The sequence below is a fragment of the Pristiophorus japonicus genome, chromosome 10, assembly GCF_044704955.1.
Source record: "Pristiophorus japonicus isolate sPriJap1 chromosome 10, sPriJap1.hap1, whole genome shotgun sequence".
Classification (NCBI taxonomy): domain Eukaryota; kingdom Metazoa; phylum Chordata; class Chondrichthyes; family Pristiophoridae; genus Pristiophorus; species Pristiophorus japonicus.
Genome location: NC_091986.1, coordinates 146,598,061 through 146,611,700, shown reverse-complemented (window position 1 = coordinate 146,611,700; position 13,640 = coordinate 146,598,061). Strand labels below are relative to the sequence as shown.

Genomic DNA, 13,640 nt, shown 5'->3' with positions numbered 1-13,640 from the left:
CCATTCAGTCCTTCGAGCCTGCTCCGTCATTCAATAAGATCCTGGCTGATCTTCTACCTCAACTCCATCTTCCTGCGCTACCCCCATATACCTTGGTTCCCTTAGTATTCAAAAAATTGCTCTAGCCAACAGCCAGTTCAAATACAATGGGCTGAATGGCCTGCTTCTGTGCTGTAAACTTGCTTGGTCCTAAAAGGTTCATTACACTCAACAATAATTGCAATATTTCCTAGAAATAAGGTCTTGGTTGAAATTTTATATGGGATTAAAACTATCACTATTTCAATATTTTCATCGCCATTTATTCCACTAAAATTTATACTTAACTTGAAAATAAATGAAGGTGAACAGATCAGCACAAGTTACCTGTGTACCGATATGCCCAGAATATAAATATACAACCCTTAAGCTTGCATGTATAAAAGTATATTGTAATCTACATGGCAAAACGTGTAACACTGTTTTAATTAAAAACATATATTGAAAGTAGCTCAAACAAAATGATTTATAAAAATAAAACATACCCAGTATCTGTAGAACATGTCCAGTTGTGCCCATTCATCACCTGCCATATTGATTGTATTCCATTCATGGTCTGTGAATTGTCTGTTCATAATGCGGAAAAATTCTGCAACCGAGCTGCTACCTTTCAGAGAAGTTAAGAGAACCTCCCCGTTATTTTACTATTGAAAAATGTTGATGAATGAAAACAAAGAAAAAAATCCGCACAATGAAGAATTTCAAATGGTTTGACTAAAAAAAAAACTAAATTAAAGGTGTGATATTATTGTGAACACATATATATCCAAAAAGTTAGATTTCAAAACTGCCACATTGTTTCCTTTATTAGTGTTGTTTTTACAATACACCAAACTGTTTTTATATGTATCTATTATGGTACATTTTATGCTCAACAAGATGAAGGATGTCAATGGTGAGCATTGGAACACTTCTATTTTAATTATCAAGTGATCTTTAATTAGGAGCAGGGTAAGCCAGATAAATAGGAAGAGTTTTTCCACATTATCCCAATAATGTACCTCAGAATAGCAATAATCTATCACACCAGCAGAGTGAATGTTTCCGTCATCTATCAGGTTACCTCTTAACTGCCCAATCAACGTCAGCCCAAATTCCCGTTCTGCACCTCCCGTTAGCGCTAATGGGGTGCAAAACTTTTTTCACCCTGGGGGGGGGGGGTATCAGCTCTTGCGAAATTGAGCAGGAGTTAGCGGAGACATGAGAACGGTAGCACTGCACCCCCACTGGGTAGTGCCCCTAAGCTCCTGCCCTCCGGCGATGATGTCATGGCTGTGCGTTGCAACCCCTTTTCGTCCCACAGCGGCCCCTTTCCGTCCCGGGGCGGAAATTGGCCTGCGCCCAGTGAGGTCGCCATGGGCGATGCCCCTGCCAGCCTCACAGGTCGCGCACGAATTGATGGCAGATGAGAACTGCCCAGCCGTCATACTCTGAGTAAAAGGGTCATGGAGTTGAACAGCTATGACTCTACTCTAAACTGGATAGGGCATATTCGAGTACGCAGTGCATTCTGCGTATGTATGGACATCTGCATTAGGGCCCAGAATCGCAAAACAGATCCTTATAAGATCTGGCTGGAAAGAATCATTTTGCAAATTATTAATTTGAATTAAGTATTACTATGTGTTTTCCTTGCCTGCAGTTCGGGTCTGTCTCTGATCCATGAGAAGTGAAAGTGGATAGATGAATGTGCAGCTCGAGCTCTGGCTCGTGTTATATAGAAACATAGAAATATAGCTATTTCTGTCCTGTCCAGCGGGCCGGACAGAATGACTTGGCTGGCCGGATATGGTCCGTGGGCTGTATTTTGCCCACCACTGCTCCAGACCCACAGTAATGTGGTTGATTCTTAACTGTCCTCTGAAATAGCCTAGCAAGCCACTCAAGGGAAATTAGGGATGGGCAATAAATGCAGGCCTTGGCAGCAATGCCCACATCCTGTGAATTAATTTTTTTTTTTAAATCCCACTCTGGAAAATGAATTTACATTGAGGAACCTTGTTAAGCCCATCCAGCATGTTTCCCGGCCCAATTAAAGGAAGCGGGTCTGGTGACATCATTCATGACTCATCATCAACAAGTTTCCTTAAAGGGACCATGGCTAACTTTCTTTTGACATTTGTGCTGTCAGTGTTCTACAGCAATGAAGTGCTGCTAACACTGACCATCACTGCACAGAAGTGCATAGCTGCACCCAGGCTCTTCCATGACTCCTACTATATGCTTATAGAGGGAGTCACAACATGGCGGGTGGTCCTCTTCCTTTCCAATGGGTGGAAGAGACCTCCCCAGGAGACCAAAATTGCCTGGTTGCATATTGCACAAGCAGGAATGTGGTCAGGAGGACCTGGGTGCAGTGGCGCAAATATCTCACTGGTCTCATCAGATCACGAAACGTTAGTACAAAGCCACACTCAACCTCATCCTGCTGAGTCTCTCTTCATATCCCCTTCACTCTGCCTTCCCTACCCTACTCCTGCACATGCTTACTCACATCAACGTACCTTGCACCTCCACCCATCCCTACCTACATTATCACATCCGCATCTCACTAGCCACTCCTCACACTCACCCTAGTGCAAACATACCAACTAACACACAAGTGTAGCCATTTGGGTGTTTTATCCAATGTTCATGCACAGTTTCTGGTAATGTGCTGTGAAAACACTGAAACCTTTATTTTCAACACTTTCTGTTCTTGGACAGATGTTTGCGCACCTTTGGAAGTGGCTTAGTGAGTTGCAGTGAATGGTGAGACATAACGGTACCCCCCACAATGGTGGTGAGTTTGAAAGGAATGGCTTGGTCATTGTAGGGCTGCTTGGTGGTGTGGTGCCAATCTGACGCATCATGTGGTAGCCAGGATGTACAGCATCAAGCGAAGTAAATGGTGAGACCATCCCTGGCAGCAATGTGGTCGGGTGCTGATGCCCTTGGTCCTGTGGAGAAGTTTGGTGTCGTTGTTGGTGCTACTGGTGTTGGGCCTCATTGTGGTCCAATTCTGAGGACCAAGATGAGACAGTATAGAGGGCACCCATGCTGATGGAATAAATGGCAGGTGAAGTAGAGATGACAGAAGCATTCTGTCAATGGCGAGTTCTTCCAATGAGGTAAGTGGAAAGTGGAAAGCCTACAGAATCTGAACTGAGAAACACCTTGTGGCTGAGGAAAGTAATGATGTGTCAGATGGGAGCCTCTACTGTACATTTGAAGCTGTCAAGTAATCAGCTGGAGCAATGGCCATTCAACACCCGCCTCAGGTTCATAGGCATGGTCTCCGAGCAGTGTGAACCCCATGGGTGAGCAGTTAAAGTTAAAAGGTAAGGTTAAAAGCATTAAGGGTCTGTCAACAAGTCAATAATTGGCTTAATTGGGTCGCCTGCCTCTGCAGGTCGCGTCGGATCGGAGATCACACACGCGCCCATTGGGAAAGGCGCTCTGCGGTGGGTTGACAGCGGGGTCCTCACCCGCTGTAGAAAAATCTAATTTCCCACCCGACTCGCCACGGATCCCGTCCGCTGACCCCCTGGAAAATTCCGGCCAATGAAGCGGAAAACAAAATTATTTATTTTCTTTTGAAGTTCGATGAAAGGAATCAAGAATGGTCCATTTCAGAAAAGGCAAATATTACAACAAAGGCAAAAAAATAAAGTTGAAAGGAAAAGAGTGAAAATCACACTCCTAGACACAGAGCATTCTATTCATTTAAGTGGGGCAAGAGCTTGTTTATCATTAATTTCAAAACCCGAGTAAAGAGCCCTGTGTTAAATCCATCACAGCAGTCAACCAACAATCTGAGCAAGCTATACTTCACTATCAAGACCATTATTAGGGCAGAGTACTAACGTGTTTACACCTGCAGGAGATGCGAGAAGTATAATATATGATAATCACTTTATCAGTGTTTACAGGCATGCATTTAGTGTGTACTGGTCTAATTGTTCAGAGCCAACTGCTTGCAGCTCTCAGAAGAACCTGCAATAGTTATCACTGTGGAGGTGGTTTGCTGAAGATTCAATTTATTACCATGTTATTTAGAGAAATAATTAAGAAATTTTCAGCATGCTGATTTTATGTTTGCCTGTTTATACAGCTGCTTTAAAATGTATAATAAATATTCTGCATTTAACAGATTACAAGAACATGTGGCCTTTCAAATACTTGTTAGAATACATTACAAATAGAAGGTGTGTGTCTGGGATTCATTGAATATAATATTTACCCAAGAAGACAATGAAAATGAGCAACATACAAATGACTTTGACTTCTATAAATTACACTGAGTCTACATCTTGGATAAATAATGGCCCAAAATTTCCTGTAACCAGTCAATGAATGGTGCCCACCATTAGTTAGACTTGCCCTTGCCAATTTAAGGTCCCTGGGCCTAAAAATTTGTGCGCAACATAAAAGCTGCTGGTGTCACCACGGCCCTGGGTTAATGGCCGCCAGAAATGGTGGTGTCGGTAGGAGTGAAAAATTCATGGCGAGGACTAATGATCAGCCAAGCGCTAAATTCACTGTGTAACGCCCTCCTGGTGGTGTTCGTCCCAGCATCAAGTCCCAAAGTGCCATTCAAAGGCAGCGTTGGAGCTTTGCACAGACTCTGAAAGTGAGACTGTGATTTCGCAAAATATTGTGGGATGATAAAATGGCAATGCATTGTCGTTTTCTTAAAAGGGCAATGCCTTCTGAAATGAAGAAAATAAAAATGATAAAAATATGCAGTTTTCAGCCCTTACAGCTTAATTGTCTTCTGAAAAAAGAAATATTTGAAAAAAAAATTCCCAAATGGGAGTCTTCAGTTCTTAAAGCTGAATTTCCTTCCACACCTAAAAAATGGGAGAAGAGCTTTAGCACCAACACAAATGGCTTAGCAAGTCAGGGAAACGGCACCCAGGGTTTTGCAGGCAGCACTCCAGCCTTGGGGAGGGTGTCAACACTGCATGAGAAATCCTCTACCCACAGGGGCCAGGAGGCTCTCCAGAAAGAACAATGTGGGACCAAATCATTGAGGCCGTCACTGCCAGCAGTGTTCCCTCCAGGACCCAAAGTGCCCAAAGAAGCTTCATGAATTCAGACCGGTCAATGAACGGTGCCCGCCATTAGTTAGACACCCTTGTCAGTTTAAGATCCATGGGCCTAAGGCCAAGGACAGTAATTGCATCTTCAAAAGTCACCTCCTACCAACTGCATCACGAGCCTCACACACCTCTTGATGCATGTCTCCTGCACCACCCCCCATCTCCACCATCGCTCACCTACCAACAATCTGTACCAATCGTGAGGCACATTTCCCATTCCTAGCTTCATCTTACCTCCTTGGAAGAGATGGTGCTCGCTATTCTTGGAGGAAACAAGATGTTATCTCCCTTCTCGCATGAACCTCTCGCTTTCCCGCCCTCCACTATAACTCCACCCTTGTACCGTCCTCATTTCACATACCCAAGAAATGCAACCTGCCGTGCCATTGGTAGAGGAAGAGGGAGGTGGGGCAGGAGGATGAAGAGAGGCGGCCGAGGGAAAGGAGGCGGCGAGAGAAAGGAGGCGGAGGAGGACGTATAGGAGAAGAGAAGCGAAGGAAGAGGTGGTGGGCAGCAACAGCGACAGCGCTATTTTCAGTGACCCCCACTGAAAGTTAGCAGCCTTCCACCTGCCATGCTGCAGCCACTGGAATAGCACTGTGTGACATCACTAGGATAGGCAAAGGCACACACAAGACAGTCACTAAGGGAATGCATAAGGGTGATCAAATGATTTCTTGATGTCATATTGGATGGATAAAGTTGGATTAGAAAGCTTGCTTTGTGGTGACTTTTATTTCAGCATCGTGGCCAAGGGGACGATGTGATGGTCCATAGCAGAGGGAAGGCAAGGTCTTGAAAGGGGAACTGTGGTCACTGGTACTGCAGGTGGGTGATTCAATCCCAGATATCCCGGCCAGTAAGGGGCGGTCTGGGTTGCATCCGCCTTCTGCTTCCTTCTCTTCTGCGCCTTCCTCTTTCCAGCAGATGTTGCAAATATGAAATAAAAGCATAAAATGCTGGAAATACACAGCAGGTCAGGCAGCATCTCGACCCGAGATGTGAACTGTCTCTCTCGCGACGGATGGTACCTGACCTGCTGAGTATTTGCAGCATTTACTGTCTTCTCGGAGGCTTTCCTTTACCATCCGAAGCCTTGCAAGTGTCCAGCAGCACTTCCTGCACTTTAAAAATTTTTTAACATGCATTGCACCAAGCCATTACTTCAATAAAATTTAAAAATCCAGTCAAAAAGCTCAAGTGCAAACTTACATGAAAGATGTGTCCCTTTAAGAAGTGCTGATAGTGCCTCAGAGTCTCCTGAACGCTGGGTTTTCATGGCAAGCTTCTCAGCACCAAGGTCCAAGTTCGCTGAGGTGACGTTAAGTCAGCGTGATGTCAACCTCTCCCTAATTTACATTTGCAGGGCCATCGCTTTTACCAGCAGTGCTGGTAGCCCTTGGAAAATGGTGGACACTGCGGGATCTGCCACCAGCTGGAGGAAGAGGGCAGCCGCCAATTTTTTCACAAAATTATGCCGGAACTAGTGGCATAAACCATCCGAATTTTTAGCCCTTGATGTTGTGCTGGAAATTGTTGGGCTGGAAATTGTTGGAATTGTGAAATGGAAATGTCTTCTACAGGATGTTTGGGATTCGAGTGATCATCATAAGCAGTCCCTCGAAATCAAGGAAGACTTGCTTCCATTCTAACTCAGGTGGCTGTACAGTCCAATGTGGAAATTAGTGTCTCAGTCACAGGTGGGGCAGACAGTGGTTGAAGGAAAGGTGGGTGGGGAGCTTGGTTTGCCGCACGCTCCTTCCGCTATTTGCGCTTGATTTCCGCATGCTCTTGGCGATGAGACTCCAGTGCTCAGCACCCTCCCGGATGCTCTTCCTCCAATTTGGGCTGTCTTGGGCCAGGGATTCCCAGGTGCCGGTGGGGACGTTGCACTTTATCAAGGAGGCTTTGAGGGTGTCCTTGAAACATTTCCTCTGCCCACCTGGGGCTCGCTTGCCGAGTCAGAGCTCCGAGTAGAGCGCTTGGTTAGGGAGTCTCGTGTCGGGCATGCGGACGATGTGGCCCACCCAATGGAGCTGGTCGAGCGTGGTCAGTGCTTCAATGAACAGTGAAAGCAACTTTATATCTCCTTAGCCAATTAGATTGAAGAATTGTGAAATGAACAGCACACAGTCTGACTAAGGAAGTGTAAGTTAGAATGGTGAAGTCAATGTCATATCAGGTACAGAAAGAGAAATATGAGAGAGAGAGAGAGAGAGAGAGAGAGAGGACAGACAGAAAGGAAAAGTAGAATTTTTAAAAGTATTTTTTAAATCTCCAATAATTAAAACCTGAAAGAATGAGACAATACACTTGTAATAGTTAATTTTCAGTGCCAGAATGATTGACTGGCACTAATTAACAATTCATCATCATCATAGGCGGTCCCTCATATCGAGGATGACTTGCTTCCACGCCAAAAAGGGATGTGATCACAAGAGTTTCAATGAAGGACATAATATTCCAGGTCCCGGACTACATGTTAAAGGGTGGAAGATGCCTGTGCGTGGATTTTTTTTTAAACAATTACCATGTCATTAAAAGGGTACTTAGATTTCAAATCACCTGGCTTAACTTTCTATGGTGAATTTACTTCACGTCGATCAATGCATTTGAATGGGGAGCCAGACAGGGAGATGTCGTTTTTACGAAGCTAATGGTGGAGTGGCACATCTCCGACAGCAACTTCTCGATTTCCATGTTTAATCGCGCATGTGCTCTCGTCTGTGGCATTTGCATTTAAATAACGGTAAGCACTATTAGGCTTGCTGTTATTTTGACAGCAATTATTGGTCCAATGTATTTAATGAGTTCTCAATGCACTACAAGTATGAACTAGACTTACAGTAAACTGTGAAAAACAAAAGACTCATTTTTTTTTCATATAAACGGTTCAAGTCGACCCCCCAAAGGAAAAAATCTTGAGATAAAAAGTGACAGCATAAAAAAAACTTGTTCAAATAACAATGTTACTGCAGTTCTGAAGATATCCAATCTGAGAAATTGCAGAATAAAAGAGCAGCATAATCTGGAAAATAAAACAGCAGTAACCTTTGAATTTAAAAAATAGAAGACTACTTCTGTGAAAACCTGGGCAGAAATAGTATCAATGACCACTGTTGGGGTGCACATGGTGCCACTGACAATTAGAGCAATTGACCAGATGACCTTCATAGACAGTTGCTCTTCTAAAATTGGCTCAAGTCTGAAACATTAATTTGTTAGTATTTACGATACAGTATAGGACCTCTTTATACAGACTTCCTTTATGTGACAAATGGCAACAAAATTGCGCTGGAGTCTCAAAGTATGAATGCAATCTGCACAAATTTACTATTCAAAAAAAACATGTAATTATATTTTTTGATGATTTGAGTCCCTATCAGGGTTAGTACTGGGGAATGGAAATCTTTTTCACTTTTGGTACCATGTACCAGCTAAGCTACATATACTCTATAGACTTTTTTTCCTACTTTCTACACCACGGTTACTATCTACTGTCAATTAATATATTAAAAATCTTACGCCTGCACTTACGTCCTGTCAACTTTTAAAAAATATATAAATTCTTACATCCACATTTATAATAGCAACTGCCAATGTAAACTTATCAGAAGATAATAACAGATAAGGAACATCATTCAGCCCAACTACCCAGAAAGATTCTAAATTCTCCCCCACTTCAGTATCTGGTTGTTTCTTAAAAGATTCTAGGATTCTCACCTCTTCCTGGTAATCTAGTCCACGCATCGATCACACTTTGTGTAAAGAAAAATTTCTTGCCAACCATCCTAAATTTACCTTTTATTAGTTTGAATCTATGTCTTTTGGTTCTACTCTCATTATTTAGCTTAAAATAACATTGTGGGTTTACCATTCCATTCCTTTAACGTTCTTATAAATTTCTAAGATCACTTTCTTTCCCGATTGAAACACCTACATTTCTCCAGTATTTCCTCATTAACTCAGACCTTGGCTCAGTGGTACCACTCTCACCTCTAGGTCAAGAAGGTTGAGAGTTCAAGCCCCACTTCAGAGACTTGAGCACATAATCTAGGTTGACACTTCAGTGTAATATTGAGGGACAGCAGCATCTTTTGGATGAGACATCAAACCGAGGCCCCATCAGTCCTCTCATGTGGATATAAATGATCTCATGGCACTATTTGAAGAGCAGGTGAGTTCTCCTGACCAACATTTATCCCTCAGCCAACAGCACTAAAAATAGAAAGATTCTGATTACTTATCTCTTCACTGTTTGTGGAACTTTGCTGTGTGTAAATAAGTTGCCACATTTCCCAACATTACAACAGTGACTGCATTTCAAAAGTAATTAACTGTGAGGTGCTTTGAGACGTCTCGATGTCATGAAAGGTGTATATAAATTTTAATTCTTTCCTTTTTTCTTTGATACAAGGGATCAACCTGGTGCTTTGCCTCGGCATTGCTTTCTGTGTTTGATTGTCTCCTGCGTGTCTCAGCGACCAGAACTGGACACAGTACTATGAGGACAGAGTATTATGCAGTTTGCTCGTGATTGCCTCTGATCTGTCTTCTACGTTTTGGCTACACTGTTTAACATTGTTGACTTTGATTGCTGTTCTACATAGGTTAGATGTGTTAACTGTCAAGTCTACTAAGGCTCCTAGGTCTCTTTCAGCTAGTTTGTTTTCTTGTACATCAACTTTATGTTTTACTGCAAAAAGGTACAGTAATATCCAAGATCTGTAATAAAGAATGATAAAACAGCTCACAAGTGAAACTTGTAGAGTACAGCAATATATATTTTATGGAGCTATACATGATTGCAGCTCAGAGGCACCATCTTGTGGAATCTCCTGATCTCTACACTAGTGTATTAAATTATGAAGAAACATACAATCCTGTAATTACTGCAAGGGTATACAGTTACACCAAACTTTGTGATTTTTAACCTTTGGCATTTCACTATGAAATTCTGGCAAGTATTCAAATTTCAATCTGACACTTAAAAAATATACTTGCGGGCATGAATTCATTTTCAAGAGATTTTCTTCCTCCTTGTATTCCCCTCTGGTTACCCCAAGCCACAGGCAAACTATAGAAAGAAATAATGTATTTGCATTTATGTGATGCATGTCATGACCACAAGATGTCCCAAAATGCTTCAGCTAATGAATTACTTGTTGAAGTGTGGTCATTGTTGTAATGTAAGGAAGCACAGCAGCCAATTTGCACACAGCAAGGTCTCACAAACAGCATGCGATAACTTTTTAGTGATGATGGATGAGGGATAAACTTCGGCCAGGACACCAGGAAAACTCCCCTGCTTTTCTTTGAATAGCACCATGGGATCCAACAGAGAGTAGACGGGACCTCGGTTTGCTGGCTCATCCGAAAGCCGGCACCTCTGGCAGTGCAGCACACCCTCAGTACTGCACTAAAGTGCCAATCGAGATTGTGTGCTCACATCCTTGGAGAGGCGCTTTGAGTATAGGAGCAGGGAGGTCTTACTGCAGTTGTACAGAGCCTTGGTGAGGCCTCACCTGGGATAGTGTGTTCAGTTTTGGTTTCCTAGTCTGAGGAAGGACATTCTTGCTATTGAGGGAGTACAGCAAAGGTTCACCAGACTGATTTCCGGGATGGCAGGACTGACATATGAGGAGAAACTGGATCAACTGGGCCTTTATACATTGGAGTTTAGAAGGATGAGAGGGGATCTGATAGAAACATATAAGATTCTGACGGGACGGGACAGGTTAGATGCGGATAGAAGCGTCGGAGAGGCGAGCGTGGGGAGGCCTATAAAGGCCCAACGTCGGCGGGAGGCGGCAGTCGGAGCAGCGTCGGAGAGGCGAGCGTGGGGAGACCTATAAAGGCCCAACGTCGGCGGGAGGCGGCAGTCGGAGCAGCGTCGGAGAGGCGAGTGTGGGGAGGCCTATAAAGGCCTACCGGTGCAACGGGGAGAGAAGGCAAAAAAGTAGAAAGAAATTGAAAGGTGACGTCACAGCCAAGGGGGTAAGTGATTGGTAAGTAGCTTTTCTTTTTCTTTTCTATATCAGTAGGTAACCTTTAGCATTGGTATTGCCAAATTAAGTTTATCTAAGGATTAAGTCATGGCAGGAGAGCTCGGACACGTGTTATGCTCCTCCTGTACTTTGCGACACTTCCGGTGTCCCTGACAATGACGTGTGTGGGAAGCGTATCCGCCTGCAGATCCTGACGGACTGCATTGCAGCACTGGAGTTGCAGGTAGATTCACTTTGGAGCATCCACGATGCTGAGAATGACGTGAATAGCACGTTAGTGAATTGGTCTTACCGCAGGTAAGAGGTCCACAGCCAGATAGTGAATGGAAGATCAACAGGAAGAGCAGTGCAAGGAAGGTAGTGCAGGGGTCCCCTGCGGTCATCCCCCTGCAAAACAGATACACCGTTTTGGGTACTGTTGAGGGGGATGACTCATCAGGGGAGGGCAGCAGCAGCCAAGTTCATGGCACCGTGGCTGGCTCTGCTGCACAGGAGGGCAGGAAAAAGAGTGGGAGAGCGATAGTGATACTGGATTCAATTGTAAGGGGAATAGATAGGCGTTTCTGCGGCCGTAACAGAGACTTCTGGATGGTATGTTGCTTCCCTGGTGCAAGGGTCAAGGATGTCTCGGAGCGGGTGCAGGACATTCTGAAAAGGGAGGGTGAACAGCCAGTTGTCGTGATGCATATAAGGTACCAACGATATAGGTAAAAAAATGGGATGAGGTCCTACGAGACGAATTTAGGGAGCTAGGAGCTAAATTAAAAAGTAGGACCTCAAAAGTAGTAATCTCAGGATTGCTACCAGTGCCACGTGCAAGTCAGAGTAGGAATCGCAGGATAGCTCAGATGAATACGTGGCTTCAGGAGTGGTGCAGAAGGGAGGGATTCAAATTCCTGGAACACAGGAACCGGCTCTGGGGGAGGTGGGACCAGTACAAATCGGACGGTCTGCACCTGGGTAGGACTGGAACCAATGTCCTAGGGGGTGTATTTGCGAGTGCTGTTTGGGAAGAGTTAAACTAATATGGCAGGGGGATGGGAACCTATGCAGAGAGACATAGGGAAATAAAATGGAGTCAGAAGCAAAAGATAGAAAGGAGAATAGTAAAAATGGAGGGCAGAGAAACCCATGGCAAAAAACAAAAAGGGCCACATTACAGCAAAATTCTAAAGGGGCAAAACGTGTTAAAAAGACAAACCTGAAGGCTCTGTGCCTCAATGCGAGGAGTATTCGGAATAAGTTGGATGAATTAACTGCGCAGATAGCAGTTAACGGATACGATGTGATTGGCATCACGGAGACATGGCTCCAGGGTGACCAAGGCTGGGAACTCAACATCCAAGGGTATTCAGCATTTAGGAAGGACAGACAGAATGGAAAAGGAGACAGGGTGGCGTTGCTGGTTAAAGAGGAAATCAATGCAATTGTAAGGAAGAACATTAGCCTGGATGATGTGGAATCGGTATGGGTGGAGCTGCGGAATTACAAATGGCAGAAAACGCTAGTGGGAGTTGTGTACAGACCACCAAATAGTAGTAGTGAGGTTGGGGACAGCATCAAACAAGAAATAAGGGATGTGTGCAATAAAGGTACAGCAGTAATCATGGGCGACTTTAATCTACATATTGATTGGGCTAACCTAACTGGTAGCAATGTGGTGGAGGAGGATTTCCTGGAGTGTATTAGGGATGGTTTTCTAGACCAAAATGTCAATGAACCAACCAGGGAGCTGGCCATCCTAGATTGGGTGATGTGCAATGAGAAGGGACTAATTAGCAATCTTGCTGTGCGAGGCCCCTTGGGGAAGACTGACCATAATATGGTAGAATTCCTTATTAAGATGGAGAGTGACAAATTTAATTCGGAAACTAGGGTCCTGAACTTAAGGAAAGGTAACTTCGACGGTATGAGGCGTGAAGTGGCTAGAATAGACTGGCAAAGGATACTTAAAGGGTTGACAGTGGATAAGCAATGGCAAACATTTAAAGATCATATGGATGAACTTCAGCAATTGTACATCCCTGTCTGGAGTAAAAATAAAACTGGGAAAGTGACTCAACCATGGCTAACATGGGAAATTAAGGATAGTGTTAAAGCCAAGGAAGAGGCATATAAATTGGCTAGAAAAAGCAACAAACCTGAGGATTGGGAGAAATTTAGAATTCAACAGAGGAGGACAAAGGGTTTAATTAAGAGAGGGAAAATAGAGTACGAGAGGAAGCTTGCAGGGAACATAAAAACTGACTGCAAAAGCTTCTATAAATATGTGAAGAGAAAAAGATTAGTAAAGACAAATGTAGGTCCCTTGCAGTCGGATTCAGGTGAATTTATAATGGGGAACAAAGAAATGGCAGACCAATTGAACCAATACTTCGGTTCTGTCTTCACGAAGGAAGATAGAAATAACCTTCCGAATGCACTAGGGGACAGTGGGTCTAGTGAGAAGGAGGAACTGAAGGATATCCTTATTGGGCGGGAAATTGTGTTAGGGAAATTGATGGGATTG

The 13,640-nt window shown here is 43.8% G+C and overlaps 1 protein-coding gene across 2 annotated transcripts in view; it reads right to left on the bottom strand.

The window, feature by feature from the left end:
- Positions 1-13,640, bottom strand: part of aasdhppt (aminoadipate-semialdehyde dehydrogenase-phosphopantetheinyl transferase) — a 78,484-nt gene that overhangs the window by 33,397 nt on the left and 31,447 nt on the right. For both annotated transcript variants that reach the window (XM_070892161.1, XM_070892160.1), the window contains exon 3: positions 525-646. In XM_070892161.1, the coding sequence (XP_070748262.1) occupies positions 525-646 (122 nt within the window). The remainder of the gene's footprint in view (positions 1-524; positions 647-13,640) is intronic.